General features: G+C 42.2%; 2 protein-coding genes across 3 annotated transcripts in view; one reads left to right on the top strand and one right to left on the bottom strand.

Moving 5' to 3' along the window:
• Nucleotides 1-6412: 6412 nt before the first annotated feature.
• vwa1 (von Willebrand factor A domain containing 1) overlaps nt 6413-18305 on the bottom strand; it is a 48696-nt gene continuing 36803 nt past the window's right edge. Inside the window, exons 7-8 of one of the 2 annotated variants that reach the window (XM_024399647.2) lie at nt 15186-15297; nt 6413-6731 (exon numbers count right to left, since the gene is read on the bottom strand). The gene's annotated coding sequence lies outside the window, so the exon portion shown is untranslated. The remainder of the gene's footprint in view (nt 6732-15185; nt 15298-18305) is intronic. The other variant, XM_024399648.2, reaches the window with a different exon arrangement.
• Nucleotides 8758-14952, top strand: otud3 (OTU deubiquitinase 3). The gene is made up of 8 exons (XM_024399651.2): nt 8758-8909; nt 11670-11976; nt 12244-12392; nt 12511-12623; nt 13040-13162; nt 13274-13403; nt 13689-13879; nt 14250-14952. Exons 2-8 carry the CDS (start codon nt 11768-11770, stop codon nt 14406-14408), a joined length of 1074 nt encoding a protein of 357 aa, XP_024255419.1. The 5' UTR covers nt 8758-8909; nt 11670-11767; the 3' UTR covers nt 14409-14952.

Genomic DNA, 18305 nt, shown 5'->3' with positions numbered 1-18305 from the left:
TTTGTCGTTGTTATTTTGCTTTTGGTGTCATCAATAAAAAGAATGATGTACGCCTACCACCTTGGTCCGGTCGTTCCACAAACGAGAGCCGGAACAATATTACCTCAATTACCTCGACTAACCGGTGCCCCTGCACGTTTACTTTGCACTGGTACACCCTGTATATAGTCCCGCTATTGTTATTTTACTGCTGCTCTTTAATTATTTGTTTTGAGTGGATTTTTATCCCGGATTTACATTTACTATGTTACGCTTACCCCTGAGTCCAGGTTGTTCATTCAGACCCAACTGGTTGTGCAACACAACCCAAAGACATATCTCACAAGATGTAAGCTAGATCACAAATGTATTTAGCCCTACTTAGCAGGCTGCTTCTATAGTCTAAACATCAAAGTTAAAATAGGCTACGCATTCCGGACAAAATCCAGAGGACATCCCCTGTTAGGCTACCTATTAGTAGATAAACTGTAATGTAATTACACTCTACTTTGTTACCTTCAATATTCCTGGCTCTATGTTATTTAACTAGTTAGCTAGTAGCCCAACACGGAGAAAGAGGGAGAAATCCATTGGCAGTGGTGCTCTCCATGATCCGGAACTGATAGCAAGCAGCCTAACAGCCCAACACAAAGAGAGAGTGGCAGGCTACTTTCCATGGTCTGGAATTAGTAGATTAGCCTCGTGGTTTATTTTGATTGAACACCTTTTTTTTCAATTTCCGCCTAAAATGACATACCCAAATGTAACTGCCTGAAGCTCAGGACCTGAAGCAAGGATAAGCATATTCTTGATACCATTTGAAAGGAAACACGTTGAAGTTTGTGGAAATGGGAAATTAATGTAGGAGAATATTACACATTAGATCTGGTAAAAGATAATACAAAAAAAAAAAAAAAAAAAAATGAGTTTTCTATTTTTTAAAAAATCATCTTTGAAATGCAAGAGAAAGACCATACATTTAGATAGAATTATAGATGTAATTTTGATGTTGTCCACAAGATGGCAGCAGTGCGTGTGCAAAGTTTCAGACCAATTCAGTGAAGAATTACATCATGACACAATATTATGCATATTAAAGTTTGCCAGGAGTTTGCTCAAATGTGCAAAATTGGTCAATTTATACATTTTCGAGTACATAACTATAGAGAACATACAAAAATGTTATAGTAATAACAGATTTAAGGTTACACACTTCCAGAAATGTAATACATGATGGATTATTAGCTTCCCTACAGAAAATACACTAACCTTCACACATCTAGATGGCCAGACGGGGTAGGTGTGGAGCCAGAGACAGAAGTGGGGTCAAACTGTAGACCCCAGTTCCTACATTTGAGTAAAACATTTATTTTATCAAACAAAACTATGCTACATTTAATCTCTGGGACCCTCAGGATGACAAATCAGAGCAAGATTACTGAATGTCAGTACATTATTTACCTTCAGAGGTTAATCAAATCAAATTTTATTTGTCATGTGCGCCGAATACAACAGGTGTAGGTAGACCTTACAGTGAAATGCTTACTTACAGGCTCTAACCAATAGTGCAAAAAAAAGGTGTGTGTGTGTGTAGGTAAGTAAAGAAATAAAACAAAGGTAAAAGACATTTGAAAATAAGAGTAGCAAGGCTATATACAGACACCGGTTAGTCAGGCTTATTGAGGTAGAATGTACATGTAGGTATGGTTAAAGTGACTATGCATATATGATGAACAGAGAGTAGCAGTAGCGTAAAAATAGGGGTTGGCGGGTGGTGGGACACAATGCAGATAGCCCGGTTAGCCAAAGTGCGGGAGCGCTGGTTGGTCGGGCCAATTGAGGTAGTATGTACATGAACGTATAGTTAAAGTGACTATGCATATAAGTTAAACAGAGAGAAGCAGCAGTGTAAAAGAGGGGTTGGGGGGGGGGGGTGCACCCAATGCACCCAATGCACCCAATGCAGATAGTCCGGGTAACCATTTGCCATGCGGTAGTAGCGAGAACAGTCTATGACGGGGGTGGCTGGGGTCTTTGACAATTTTCAGAGCCTTCCTCTGGCACCGCCTAGTGTGGAGATCCTGGATGGCAGGCAGCTTTGCCCCAGTGATGTACTGTGCCCTACGCACTACCCTCTGAAGTGCCTTGTGGTCGGAGGCCGAGTAATTGCTGTACCAGTCAGTGATGCAACCGGTCAGGATGCTCTCGATATTGCAGCTGTAGAACCTTTGTATCAAACCAGTTGCTGTGATAAATGTGTTTAGTCATTGTGCACTATCCTCAAGCAAAGGATATTTTTTAGCTACTGTAATAGCTACTGTAAATTGGACAATGCAGTTAGATTAACAAGAATTCAGGCTTTCTGCACATATAAAATATGTCTATGTGTAACGCTTGTCTGATGAAGAAGGAGTGGACCAACGCGCGGTAAGTGTTGAGGTAGTCGGGTGTGCTATTTACAGATTGGCTGTGTACTGGTACAGTGATCGGCAAGCTGCTGAAACAGCTGATGCTTAAAATTAGAGAGGGAGATATAAGACTCCAGCTTCAGTGATTATTGCAATTCATTCCAGTCATTGGCAGCAGAGAACTGGAAGGAAAGGTAGTGTTGGCTTTGGGGATGACCAGTGCAATATACCTGCTGGAGCGCCTGCTACGGGTGAGTGTTGCTATGGTGACCAGTGACCTGAGATAAGGCGGGGCTTTACCTAGCAAAGACTTATAGATGACCTGGAGCCAGTGGATTTGGCGACGGATATGTAGTGAGGGCCAGCCAACGAGAGCATACAGGTCGCAGCGGTGGGTAGTATATGGGGCTTTCGTGACAAAATGGATGGCACTGTGATAGACTACATCCAGTTTGCTGAGTAGAGTGCTGGGGGTATTTTGTAAATGACATCTCCGAAGTCGAAGATCAGTAGGATAGTCAGTTTTAGGAGGGTATGTTAGACAGCAAGAGTGAAGAAGGCTTTGTTGTGAAATAGGAAGCCAATTCTAGATTTAATTTTGGATTGGAGATGCTTAATGTGAGTCTGGAAGGAGAGTTTACAGTCTAACCAGGCACCTAGGTATTTGTAGTTGTCCACATACTCTAGGTCAGAACCGTCCATAGTAGTGATGCTAGTTGGGTGGGAAGGTGCAGGCAGCAATCGGCTGAAGAGCTTGCACTTAGTTTTACTAGCATTTAAAAGCAGTTGGAGGCCACAGAAGGAGTGTTGTATGACGTTGAAGCTCATTTGGAGGTTTGGTGTCGCACAGAATGGTGTCGTATGCGTAGAGGTGGATCAGAGAATCACCAGCAGCAAGAGCGACATCATTGCTATATACAGAGAAAAGAGTCAGCCCGAGATTTGAACCCTGTGGCACCCCCATAGAGACTCCCAGAGGTCCGGGCAACAGGCCCTCCGATTTGACACACTGAACTCTATCTGAGAAATAGTTGGTGAATCAGGCGAGGCAGTCATTTGAGAAGCCAAGGCTATTGAGTCTGTCGATTAGAATGCGGCGATTGACAGGATGCCTGGTTTGAGAGAGTCGAAAGCCTTGGCCAGGTCGATGAAGACGGCTGCACAGTACTTGTTTTTATCGATGGCGGTTATGATATCGTTTAGGACCTTGAGCGTGGCTGTGGTGCACCCATGACCAGCTCGGAAACCAGATTGCCTAGAAGGGAGGGTGGGATTCGACATGGTCGGTGATCTGATTGTTAACTTGGCTTTCGAAGATTTTAGAAAGGCAGGGCAGGATGGATATAGGTCTATAACAGTTTGGGTCTAGAGTGTCTCCCCCTTTGAAGAGGTGGATGAACGCGGCAGCTTTCCAATCTTTGGGGATCTCAGACAATACGAAAGAGAGGTTGAATAGGCTAGTAATAGGGGTTGCAACATTTTCGGCAGATCATTTTAGAAAGAGGGTCCAGATTGTCTAGCCCAGCTGATTTGTAGGGATCCAGATTTTGCAGCTCCTTCAGAACATCAGCTGTCTGGATTTGGGTGAAGGAGAAGCGGGGGGTCTTGGGCAAGTTGCTGCAGGGGGTGCTTAGATGTTGGCCAAGGTAGGGGTAGCCAGCTGGAAAGTATGGCCAGCCGTAGAAAAATGCTTATTGAAATTATTGATTATCGTAGATTTATCAGTGGTGACAGTGTTTCCTATCCTCAGTGCAGTGGGCAGCTGGGAGGAGGTGCTCTTATTCTCCATGGACTTTACAGTGTCCCAAAACTGTTTGGGACAAAACAGTGAGTGCTCCAGGATCAAAAAATGAGGATCAAAAAATGAGTGCTCCAGGATGCAAATTTCTGTTTGAAAAAGCTACCCTTAGCTTTCCTAACTGAGTATATTGGTTCTTGACTTCCCTGAAAAGTTGCATATCGCAGGGGCTATCCGATGCTAATGCAGAACGCCACAGGATGTTTTTGTGCTGGTCAAGGGCAGTCAAGTCTTGGGGCATGCTTATTTAAGATGAAGAGGAAAGTACTTTTGAAGAGCAACCAGGCATCCTCTACTGACGGGATGAGGTCAATATCGATTGAATATCGAAGTCGATTGATTCTTGATTGATTCTTCACAAAAAAATACAGTTTTATATCTTTATGTTTGAAGCCTGAAATGTGGCAAAAGGTTGCAAAGTTCAAGGGGGCCGAATACTTTCGCAAGGCACTGTAGAAAGGTCTGCTCGCTGAAGTGTTTTAGGGAACGTGATGAGGGGTGGTCGTTTGACCGCGAACCCATTACGCACGAAGGAAATGAGGCAGTGATCGATGAGGTCCTGATTGAAGACAGCAGAGGTGTATTTAGAGGGCAGTTTGGTCAGGATGATATTTAAGAGGGTGCCCATGGTTACGGATTTAGGGTTGTACCTGGTATGTTCCTTGATAATTTGTGTGAAATTGAGGGCATATAGCTTAGATTGTAGGATGGCCGGGGTGTTAAGCACGTCCCAGTTTAGGTCACCTAACAGTACGAACTCTGAAGATAAATGGGGGGGACGATAAATTCATATATGGTGTCCAGGGCACAGCTGGGGGCTGAAGGTGGTCTATAACAAGCGGCAATGGTGAGAGAATTGTTTCTGGAAAGGTGGAATTTTAAAAGTAGAAGCTCGAATTGTTTGGGAACACACCTGGATAGTATGACAGAACTCTGCAGGCTATCTCTGCAGTAGATTGCAACTCCGCTCCCTTTGCCAGTTCTATCTTGATGGAAAATGTTACAGTTAGGGATGGAAATTTCAAGATTTCAAGATTTTCCTAAGACAGGATTCAGACACGGCTAGGACATCCGGGTTGGCGGAGTGTGCTAAAGCAGTGAATAAAACAAACTTTGGGAGGAGGCTTCTAATGTTAACATGCATGAAACCAAGGCTTTAACGGTTACAGAAGTCAACAAATGAGAGCGCCTGGGGAATGGGAGTGATGCTAGGGGCTGCAGGTCCTGGGTTAACCTCTACATCACCAGAGGAACAGAGGAGGAGTAGGATAAGAGTATGGCTATAGGCTAAAAGAACTGGTCGTCTCGTGCGTTCGGAACAGAGAGCGAAAGGAGCAGATTTCTGGGTGCGGAAGAATAGATTCAAGGCATAATGCACAGACAAGGGTATGGTAGGATGTGAGTACAGTGGACGTAAACCTAGGCATTGAGTGATGATGAGAGCGGTTTTGTCTCTAGAGGCACCATTTAAGCCAGGTGAGGGGGGTGGAACAAAAGGGCTAGCTAAGGCATATTGAGCAGGGCTGGAGGCTCTACAATGAAATAAGACAAAAATCACTAACCAAAACAGTAGTAGACAAGGCATATTGACATTAGGGAGAGGCATGTGGATCATATGGTCCAGTGAGTAGCTAGGCGAGCTGGAGGCACGGCGATTCAGACAACTAGCAGACCGGGGCTAGCAGGCTAGCAGATGGGCCTCAGGGGGACGTCGCAATCGGACGAGCCTGTTGAAACCCCCTCGGACGGTTACGTCGGCAGACCAGTCGTGATGGATGAGGCTTCGTGTCAGCAGCAAAGGGTCCAGGCCAATTGGCAAAAGAGGTATTGAAGCCCAGGAATTGTCTGATGGATTTCTTCGGCTAGCCGGGAGATGGGCCTAGCTCCAGGCTAACTGGTGCTTTCTTCGGGACAGAGACGTTAGCCAGGAGTAGCCTCTAAAGGTTCAGAGCTTGCGGTAGGATTCCAGAGATGTGGTAGAGAAAAAGCAGCCCGATATGCTCTGGGTTGATATCGCGCTGTGCAGACTGGCAGGAATTGACCGGGCTGAGGCTGGCAGATGTCTGAGTTAATGGTGATGACTGCTAGCAGTGGCTAACTGACTACTAGCTAGTAACAATGAACTGTATAGGCTACACATAGTAAAAGGGGCATCATGTTAACCTTGTTGATCCTTACCTTCTCATATAGGGCTAAGGTAATGAGTAGAGCAGGTATAGTACATCCCTTTACACTTTAAACAAAGCAGATAGCTACTTTATGTACAAGATGTCAATGGATAAACAAATACACAAGAAAATACATTCCTAGCTTGTAAACCAGAACACATCGTTTTAGTTTCTAATGCCAATCTCTAATACACCTGGGAAGGTATACACTGGAATGTGTTTGTTATATAGACCGTCTTCTTTCCTTCCAATGCCTGCTGATGCACTTTTTGGTCCTGAGGCTACATCTGTGACAATGTCTGATGGTATTCTCCACAGCAAACACTCTCTGTCCTCCTCAACCCACTCCTCCTCCACAAGACTCGTTCCAACTGCAATCTGTCATAAGGAGGAGAGGACTGGAAATTAGGGCCTGCATTGGGGGGCATCAAAATATAAGACATTTTCACTTTATCCTGAGTCATACACTGTAACACACAAATTTCTGACATTAACATGATTCAGAGCTTGTTTGTTTGATGACTGTTGACCGTCATGTACCAACCAAATTTTCATATCTCAGTTGGTAGATATGCAAAAGTTGTTTTATAGCACAGAAAGCTTGATCTGAACTTTACCACAACTTTAATAAGTAGGCCTAGCCTACATAATGACCAAAGATATGTAACTGTTGTAAAGATGATTGCCATGGGGTTGTCTTTCCGTTATTGTGCCCCACTCTATCCCCAATTTCTCTACATCAACATTAGCTAAACCATTCTTGCTTAGTGAAAATCAAGTAATTCATATTTATCAACACAGTTGAAGTAGGGGTTTTATTGTTAGCTGAAGGTTTTACGAATAGGTAATTTTCAATAAAATGTCACAAAAAGGTGTAGTGTTCGATTTCTCTGTTGTGAAACAAGGAGACCCATAGCTTTTCTAAAACCATTGACAACTGCGTGCTGTTTTCAAGGGATTGTCAAATACATGTTAACTATTTGGTTGTAATATCATCACCTCCTGAAGAGCATAGTCAGACCTACACATTTCTGATTATTCCATACAAAACAATTGCACACATTTAGCTCTATCATCAGTTATACAACATCAATTGATCATGTCATTTCAGACATGTAGGGTCGCCTCATGATATCTCTTAATATAGGCCACCATTAATTGGATATTTGAGTAATATTTAATACAAGTGAACTATACCTGACAACTATGAGTGGTTTAGGTTCATTTCACATCTTTTGTGGGCTCTGCCTATCAAAGAGCAGAAGGGCCATTTACCGTGGTACATAGCCGCGGGAAGTAGGGGTGCTGAGGGTGCTGTAGCACCCCCTGAAAATCATAATTTAAAAAATATATTAATATAAAGATATATATTTTTTTTCTTCACAAAAGTAGTGCACTGGGCCTTTACTAGTATCAGCGGAAAAATAAAGACATTTGCAGGATTCAGTAGTTGGAACTGTACGAGTTGTGGCCCTGTCCCGTTCTCTGCTATTGTCATTCTAATAGAATCCAGAAATAACAAAACCCAATCCTCAAAGGTGCAAAGTGATGGACAAAGACACAAAACATCCACATCAAATTAAATAATTTCTTGATCAAATAACATGGAAAATATTACTATAACATCCTTACAAACCACTTAATGTACATTAATGTATTGTACATAGGCTGGTCATCTAGGTTTGGTACCTGTAGACCTGAGTACGCTGAGACATCAAGTGGATTGTGATGATATGTGGCTCAGTTGGTAGAGCATGGTGCTTGCAACACTGGGGTTATGGGTTTGATTCCCATGGGAGACCAGTACTAAAATGTAGGCTTTACTACTGTAAATTGCTCTTGATAAGAGCACCTACTAACATGTAAAATAATTTAATAGACCGTTTCAGGTAACACATAGAAATAAGTTTCAATTGCTAAATATTTAAAGGAAGTGGAAAACATATCAAGCAAATATTTTTTATATTCCACAAGTATTATCAGATTAACTGTTCAGTACAAATAATTATCAGACTCAAATTACAAATGCTGGTAAATACTCAAATACATTTAGTAAAAAACATTTTCACAAAAGTAGTTGTTTTAACAGACCAATATAGACATTTTCAGTGCAGGCATCTTCTATTATGCATCATTGATGTTTACTCATCATGAAAAGCATGCAATTACTTGCAGTATAACTCTGATGATACAGCTAAATGTGCGCAATTGTTTTGCATTGAATAATCGGACATTTGTCGTTGCTGATTATGCTCAATAAGTGACGATATTAAAACCAAATAGTTATAACATGTATTTAACAATCCCTAGAAAACGGCAAGTAGTTTGTCAATGGTTTTAGTGGAGCTGGGGGTCTACTTGCAGCCAAATCAAACGTATTGTGACGTTTTATTGAAAACGACCTGTTGATATGATTTGATGCACTCACACTTCCGTACTCGGAGATGGTGGCGCTGAACAGCAATTGTAAACAAGCTCATGAGTCAGATCTTATTTAGGTAAAAATAACGTAGTACAGGACGTTCGTTGAGTATCATCGGGTGTTCTCTGTGGAATGTGAGTAACGTGTTACCTTCGTTGTATTCTGATGGCTTGACATGTATTCACTGTTGTGGTTAACTCGAAATCAGCGAGAACGAGACTGGAGCTAGCCAACTGGCTAACAAACCTATCCAGTAGCATTAGCAGCTAACGTTTGCAAACTAGTTACCTAGCTAAAAAGTCGGCTAACCTAGCTTTCTTGCAGTCATATCCAGCTGACATAAGTTGCTCCTAAGCTAGCTAGTTGCTGATCAGCGAATGCAATTAGCTATAGCTAGCTACGGTAACGCGTCAACTGGCCAGTCCACTAACGTTAGGCTGAACACATGAAATGTTTAACACAGCTTTTTTTCTGATAACTAGTTCATTACATCCGCCGTGCAGCCCAGTTTCACAATATTACCATATGTCCCAGCTGCTTGAAGTAATCACGAAAAAACAGGCCTTATTTTGGTGTATTTTTCACCCTGCCAGCTTCTATTAGTGCTATTGAACACCGTGGCACCAGTTCGCCTCCTGAACGTTCTATTCAATTAATTTGCTATGGCCTCGCGCTAGTGTTCCAGTTTAGCCAACGTTCTTTTGCCGTTTTTTCAGCCTTGGGTGAATTTAGACTCGTTCTATTGTCCAGCCTACTGACGCAGCCGTAGGCTCGCTCAAGCTTGTCGAAATCAACCCGTCACAGAATTAGGCATTAGAATACAATATATACTAATATAATTAGTAGTTTAATAGGATCTCTATGCCCTGTCAGCTGTTGCTGTTATCCAGGATGCCAGGTCTACCAGCTAGCTAGCATGACCGGTCCTTGATCATGACTCTGTTCCATTTCATTACACATACTTTTGGTCATGTAGTGTATGTGGGCACCTACTCCTCAAACCTCTCATTCCAAAATCATGGGCATTAATATGGAGTTGGTCTCCTTTTGATGCTGTAACAGCCTCCACTCTCCTGGGAAGGCTTTCAAATAGATTTGGAACATTGCTGAAGGGACTTGCTTCCATCAGCCACAAGAGCATTAGTGGGGTCAGGCACTGATGTTGGGCGATTAGGCCTGGCTCGCAGTTGGTGTTCCAATTCATCCCAAAGGTATTCGATGGGGTTGAGGTCAGGGCTCTGTGCATGCCAGTCAAGTGTTTCCTCACAGATCTCGACAAACCTTTTTTGTATGGACCTTGCTTTGTGCACGGGGGCATTGTCATGCGGAAACAGGAAAGGGTCTTCCCCAAACTGATGCCACAAAGTTGGAAGCACAGAATTGTCTAGAATGTCATTGTATGCTGTAGCGTTAAGATTTCCCTTCATTGAAACTGAGGGGCCTAGCCCGAACCATGAAAAACCACTCCAGACCATTATTCCTCCTCCACCACCAAACTTTACAGTTGGCATAATGCCTTGGGCCAGATTCGTCTGTCATACTGCCAGATGTTGAACCGTAATTCGTCACTCCAGAGAACGCGTTTCGACTGCTTCAGAGACCAATGTTAGCAAGATTTACACCACTCCAGCCGACGCTTGGCCTTACGCATGGTGATCTTAAGCTTGTGTGCAGCTGCTCGGCCACGGCAACCCATTTCATGAAGCTCCCAACAAACAGTTCTTGTGCTGACGTTGCTTCCAGAGGCAGTTCTGTGAGCTTGTGTGGCTTACCACTTCGCAGCTGAGCCATTGTTGCTCCTAGATGTTTCCACTTCACTTCACACTTCACAACAGCACTTACAGTTGACCTGAGCAGCTTTAGGAGGGGAGAAATTTGACGTACTGACTTGTTGGAAACGTGGCATCCTATGATGGTCACTCAGCTCTTCAGTAAGGCCATTCTACTGCCAATGTTTGTCTATGGAGATTGCATGGCTGTATGCTCGATTTGTATACACCTGTGAGCAACAGGTGTGTCTGAAATAGTTGAATACGCTAATTTCAAGGGGTGTCCACATACTTTTGTATATATAGTGTAAGTCATTGGATGAAGGCGTCTTCTCTATGGAGTAGTTTTGTTAACCGCCCAACACATCGTTTGTGGTATGGTTTTGGAAGCATAAGGATCTTATCTTTCATATCAGCGAGAAATAATAATACAAGGAAAGGTTAAATAGATACACCTTTTTACAGGGCTTAGGGTTAACTCAGTGTTCCCACATGACCATATCTCCATGTTACAGCGCTTGTTTAATGAAAAAAGACGTGCTAATTAGCTATCTAGTGTGCTCCAAACACTTGTTTCTAAGCATAACTCGGGAAGTTTATCAGAAGTGTAGTTTTGTGGATTGAGGCACCCATAGATGTATGGATCTGTGCAAAACTGCTACAGTAATATATATATATATATATATATATATATATATATATATATATTAATTTTAAGGATAGTTTCTCGCTTATGAAAGATAAAGGCCATATGTTTTGAAAGCTATATCACAAGCGATGATTATTGACGTTTCTGAACAAAAAAACAGCTTTGGGATTGTAGTTCACATGAGCCAGTCGTGGGCGAAGCAGAAGGCTGAAAACAGTTAGGAGAAGGCAGAATGCTGCCTACAGTTTGAGAGCTAGACCGCTACATCATAATTAGCTAACCCATTTGGAATTGCAATTGCCTGCTGTGCCACGTATCAACTGACTGTAACTAGCTAATATGAACCATCTTTTTGTAGCTGGCTACTATCCCAGTTAGTGTATGTGGAAGTAACTGAGTTGTTACACGTTGTAGCTCATTTTCTAAGTTGCATTCAAACTCTCATCTATTCTTTCCCTCCTCTTTCTGAAACACAGGATTCCACCTGTGTGGAAGTAACCCAACTGCATGTGCCAGTGAATGACTGAGAGATCTACTGCATCTGTAAAGATCTGTGTCTGTAGGCCCGGCAGCCATGTCTCGGAAGCAGACAGGAAAGCCAGTGCGTGGTGGAAACAGGAAGTGTGACGCGGAGCGGAAGCGGGATGAGCGGTCCGCGCGCAGGGCAATCGCAAAGGACCGTAAGAACCGGCCCCAGGACAGGGATGATGGAGAGGAGTTCGTCAGCTTCTCCAACCAGCTCCATGCGCTGGGGCTCAAACTGAGAGAGGTGCCTGGAGATGGGTAAGATTCAGAGAGAGAAGGACCACATTCCAGGCTGACTACATTGCAGACACTTGCCAGACCTCACAACGCAATAGGTATTTAACATATCAGCTAACCACATATCATATGATATAGCATTCTGATGCCAGAATGTAATTGATGATGTGGCATGTACTCATTGGTTGATGCAATGCAAAGTCTGAAATGTAGTCAGCCTGGAATGCCACCAAAGTGCTGTTATAAATGTCTGTTATAACGTTGACTAATACGGTGTCTGTCCTGTAGTAATTGCCTGTTCCGGGCTCTGGGTGACCAGTTGGAGGGACACTCTCGGGGACACCTGCGCCTGCGCCAGGAGACTGTGCAGTACATGATGTCACATCGGCAGGACTTTGAGCCCTTTGTGGAGGATGATGTGCCCTTCGCACAGCATTGTAAGGAAATGGCCCAATATGATAGAAACCAAATACTATTTGGTCAACCTAAATATTGTCTTTAAAGGTCTTGTCACTAATGTTTCTCTCTGTTGTTATGTTGTTCTCTTCCTCTCAGTGTCAAACCTCTCCCAACCTGGTACTTTTGCTGGCAATGATGCCATCGTGGCCTTTGCCCGCAGCCAACAGCTTAAAGTGGTCATTCATCAGCTCAACACCCCACTGTGGGAGGTAGTAACCTCAATGACACCCTATTGCCCATATAGTTTACTACTTTTGGCTAGAGATATTAAGCTGTATAAAGGGTATAGCAATGCACAATTGGGTAAGCACTTTATTTGACTTTGGGATCTCCTTTAAAAACAAACAATCTCATTAAGTAGGCCTATTCTTTTAGTTTATTAAACATTTTTCAGAAAGAACAATAGGAAAGTAAATAAGGGCGTAGTACAAAATAGAAGGGTATATATGAAAAAGTCAGCGAGGAGAGGCATGAATCCCCTGTTGCGAGGTGGTATATATGGTCCTACCACGAGACCACATTCTGGCACACTACTGTTTTTTAAACTGAAGTCCTCTTCTAATGAAACAGAATGTACGAAATACCCCTATTGATAGTTCCTACTCATTATGTTTCCTCAATTCAGATAAATGGCTCTGAGAAGCTGGTTGGCCGAGAGTTACACATTGCCTATCGCTATGGAGACCATTATGACAGCGTAAGACCATTCGGTGACAACTCTGAGAGCCCTGCTCAGCTGCGTATAGAGGTACGAAAACGACCCTTTCAGCTAAAACACACTACCAAATATTTTGACCTTTGGATTAGTCCTATTCTCACAATATCCTTTACCCCCCCCACCCCACTCTTGTCCCTTCAGAATCTACATAATTCGAGTGGGCAGCGTGAGTTTGGTGACAGCCAGACAGACAGACGGAAAGCCCCCTCGCCCACCTCCTTAGAGGAGGACAATGTGATCCTAAATTCCCTGAAGAACATGGGCCCGAACTGTGAGTGTCTTCTCCCCCAGTGCATTCTGATTATCAGTGTCTACTAGCTGTTTGGGGTCCTTTTCTAACCCCAACTCCCTGTCAAACTTTAATTTGTCTGCAGTCTTAGCCTACCTCTTATAATAAACATTGCTAATAAATACAACTGATGTTTATTGGCTGTTTTGGGGATTTCCATCTTTTAGAGGGAGCTACCAACCAGAAACCTCTTGATAATGATCAACAGGAGCATCTGATATATTCACTGCAACTGACCCCATGTGTTTTGTGTGCTATGTCTCTCAGGTGAAGAGGAGAATCTGTTTCGGCTGAGTGTCGCCACAATCAACGCTGGGTGGCTGTTGGATTCTGAGCTATCAGCCCAAGTGTGTCACGGCCAGTGTGCCTCGGGATCATGCTCTGCGTGTAGAGAGGCAGTGACAGAATGCAGTGATCACAAACTTCCACCTGATGGAGGCAACCTACACAAATCCAAGGTAAGATACTCAAATTCTAATTCTTTAAAAATATATATTCTTTTGTAATTTAACACATTCTATTCAGACAGTAAGGAAATTAGATGGGGAGAGAGGCAAGTTGGAGAAACAGTGGGAAAGGTGAACACATAGATTGAACCCTGGTCTCATGTGGGGAGTTGTAATAGTATATGGGACGTGCCCGAGAGTGTTATCGCTGTATGACGGCTCTGCACTCAAATCCCAGTTCTGTATCAGTATTCTGAGTCTGTGCGACTATTTCAATTCAAGTTTCAGATTAAATAGACCTGCATTTCTCTATTTAATTCAGAACGGACATGAAGTCTCCCCCTTTTCATCTTGACCCCCTGATTTTCAACCCCTCTCTCAGGCTTCAAACAAGCAGAGGAAAGAGCAGCAGCACTTGGTGAAGAAAAAGCGACAAGAGGAAAGGCATCGACAGAAGGTTCTTCAGAGCAAAGGAACACCTGACCAGAACCTCTCGGAGCCGGTCACTCTAGTGCCAGCTCTAAATACACTTAGTATATAGACAGAGCATAGCCAAATAAAGCAGCGGTTGACAATGTTTTGCACACAGAATCAATCTCAATCACATTGGATGACTCTCATATACCCTTTAGTTTCTTTGCAAATGTATAGTGCCTGCGATAGGGTGTGTGTGAATGTGTTCAGGGTTGTGGTTGACTATGAGGATATTGGTGTACATAGTTTCCTCTGTAGAGTCAATACAGTGTGTCTCTTTCTATGCTGGTGAATGAGGGATGATGTTGACATTGACCATGCAGTACATCTTGGCCTCTTGAGTTTGTTTTGTGTTGAATTTCTCTGATTACAGCCAAAGAAGAAAGGGAAGAGAGAAACATCATTGTAAACAGAATGAAATGTTTTGTGAACAATACTGAAAAAGTTGAGGTGACTTGTAATGAATTTATATTTTCTGGTTAATGGCAGTTCCAGTATTATTGATCAGGTTTAAAGAAATGATTCATTTGGGAGATTTGCTTATGAATGATTGTGAAGCACTCTGTCTTGTATGACATGTAATGTGGCAATAAATGTACATCTTTACAGTATTTGATTTCATTAATATTTTGAAATATCTCATCTTAAATGTATATTTTTTTAACTTTTTGATTAAGTACAGTATGTCAATGACTGAATCAATAGATATCTTCAATAGCTGATACAAGATAGCATATTACATTCTGGTAGGCTGCACTGTTATTTTCTGTGATAATTTGGGCATTATTTTGGCCAATGATCTTCTCAAATTACAAGTATGTTATATAAAACTGATTAATTTTACCATAGATAATGTAGATTGGAGCGGTATCAATGTTCAGGATGTTGACTGACTCCTCCCCTTTACTGTGTACTGTGTCACAATAAGGGTGCATATATGACATCAGTGGTCCAGGCTGCAAGCATAGAACACAGTTTCACTCATAAAATCATTATGACTCAAGGTTAATACACTCTCCAATAATGTTCTGAATCTGCTAGGTGGTGAGTACCTCAATGAGAATATTCATTTTAATTTGTAGCATTGGTGATGTCGTTCTGAGAGCAACATGTGTGAGAAGCATAATGGTATTAAACAATTTAGGTTCAGGTGAATATAGGAAGCTAGAGGTCAAGCAACATTTTTTAAAGCTATAGGGATACTGAATTTTGATTGCCAAGGCAGCAGCTACTCATCCTGGGGTCTGGTAAAATTAAGGCAGTTAAACAATTTTAAAAACATTACAATACATTCATTACAGAATTCACAACGTAAGTGTGTGCCCTCAGGTCTATACTCCACTACAACATATCTACAAAACAAAATCCATGTGTGTGTATAGTGCATGTTATGTGTGCCTGCATGTGTCTGTGCCTATGTTTGTGTTGCTTCACAGTCTTCACTCTTCCATAAGGTGTATATTTCTCTGTTTTTAAAATCTGATTATACTGCTTGCATCAGTTACCTGATGTGGAATAGAGTTCCATGTAGTCATGGCTCTATGTAGTACTGTGCACCTGCCATAGTCTGTTCTGGACTTGGGGACTGTGAAGAGGCCTCTGGTGGCATGTCTTGTGGGGTATGCATGGGTGTCTGAGCTGTGTGCTAGTTGCTTAAACAGACAGCTTGGTGCTTTCAACATGTCAATACTTCTCACAACTGAACAGTAGTCCAAGTGCGACAAAATTAGAGCCTGTAGGACCTGCCTTGTTGATAGTGCTGTTAAGAAGGTAGAGGAGTGCTTTATTAAGGACATACTTCTCCCAATCTTAGCTCCTGTTGTATCCATATTTTTTGACCATGACAGTTTACAGTCCAGGGATACTCCAAGCAGTTTAGTCACCTCAACTTGCTCCATTGCCACATTATTAACTACAAGATTTAGTTGAGATGTAGGGTTTAGTGAATGATTTGTCCCAAATACACTGCTTTTAGTTTTTGAAATATTTAGGACTAACTTATTCCTTGCCACCCATTCTGAAACTAACTGCAGCTCTTTGTTAAGTGTTGCTGTAGTAGCTGACGTGTATTGTGTTGAGTCATCCGCATACATAGACACACTGGCTTTACTAGAATTATGTTGTAGAGGCCTCGATTAAAGAACACCCTCTGTGTTCTATTAGACAGGTAACTCTTTATCCACAATATAGCAGGTGGTGTAAAGCCATAACACTTTTTCTAGCAGCAGACCATGATCGATAATGTCAAAAGCAGCACTGAACCAAACAAGTTTCTAATAGTTTGTCAGTATTTAATGGACTATATTTCAACAACAGCACCATTTACAAATTCCACACAACATTGTGCACATTTTATACGTTTTATTTTGGCATTTTTGAGTAATTGACTCTTAAAAGCTATAGTCTTGGTATCGTATTTTAAATTGATCAAATATCGAAACAAAATGGCACTGCACACTGTTAGACCTAATTTTCCACTTATTTTTAGTGTTGAAGCATCATCCAAATAGTTGTTTTGGTCAGAGTTCCATTCCTGAAATTTGTTTGGCTGGCTTAATTGCTTGCATGAGCCATTTAGTGGTAGTGGCCTGACTATGTGCTTTAAAACGTCCCCACAATAAACTCTACAGCCATCTCATGTCTTTGCAGCCTATACACCAGGGCTATACACCAGTGTTCTGTCTTTGACCGAGACGCCCACCAACAGAAAGATTGATTATGCCTTGATCATGCCAACAGTGTTATTGCGCAAAATGATATGCAGCAATCATCTGGATATGTGTGCAACAGAAATTCAATATTCCTCAGTATTTGAAAAATATTTCCAACATACCCGGACTTGATAATCACCAAGCCTTGGTGTGAAAGGGCAAAATATAATGATCTGATGATCCTATATATCCAGTAAAGCTGTCTGTACCCAGCTCACTGGCACGGGAAACTCTGAGGGTCCGGAATAGGCTATTTAATACAATGTTTCAAGTTCGCTAGCGACAGCTTCTGGCCGGACCCAGTTGATGATTTGATACAATGTTGGACTTCACTAGTGATAGCTCAAGTCAAGACAGAAAGAAATAAAGGGAGGCAGACAGGCGGAGTAGAGAGATAAATGTGATTGAAAGAACAGGCATTTTTATTTGTCGGCTATAGGCCTATTTATTTTTACTTAGTTAACGATAGAAGTCATAGGCCTACTGCTGCATTGGTCCATCCTATCTCTGAGTTCTATGTGCTCATTTTTTTAGCTGCCAATGGACCACAGGTCAAGGGCAGGCAGAGGTCAGTAATCCAGAGCGGAGTCCGAATGGTACAGAACGGCAAGCAGGCTCAGGGTCAGGACAGGCAGACATCAGTAATCCAGGGTGGTGTGACAAGGTACAGAACCAAGAACGGCAGATAGGCTCAGGCAAAATGGTCAAAACCAGGAAAACAGGAACTAGAGCAAGACAGGAGCACAGGAAAAATGCTGGTAGGCTTGACGAAACATAACGAACTGGCAACAGACAGAGAACACATGTATAAATACACTGGGGATAATGGGGAAGATGGTCGACACCTGGATGGGGGTGGAGACAAGCACAAAGACAGGTGGAACAGATCAGGGTGTGACACGCACCTGCTTCTCTGTACCACTTGATTTTCAAGAAAGTATAAAGACTGAATACGTAATGACGACAAGTTGTATTACACAACATGTCTATGGCTATAACCATGTAAATACAAGGTGTATAAGTGCCTTTGACTATGTGAACAACATAAAGTTACTTGTTCTTTAACATTGTTCCCAAATAATTTTATGACACATAAGCATGTTCCCAAATAAAGGTAACACTGTGCAAGTACAGTATGTTTTGTAGACAATTGATTTGTAATAAAGGTTATAAAAGTAAACACACATACAGTACAACTAATAAAAAAATAAACTTTTGGATAAGTAAATGAACATATAAACATGTTCTACACT

This window comes from Oncorhynchus tshawytscha, linkage group LG16 (assembly GCF_018296145.1).
Source record: "Oncorhynchus tshawytscha isolate Ot180627B linkage group LG16, Otsh_v2.0, whole genome shotgun sequence".
Classification (NCBI taxonomy): Eukaryota; Metazoa; Chordata; class Actinopteri; order Salmoniformes; family Salmonidae; genus Oncorhynchus; species Oncorhynchus tshawytscha.
Note: the sequence above shows the minus strand (reverse complement) of the source record. Positions and strands in the feature narration are given on the sequence as shown.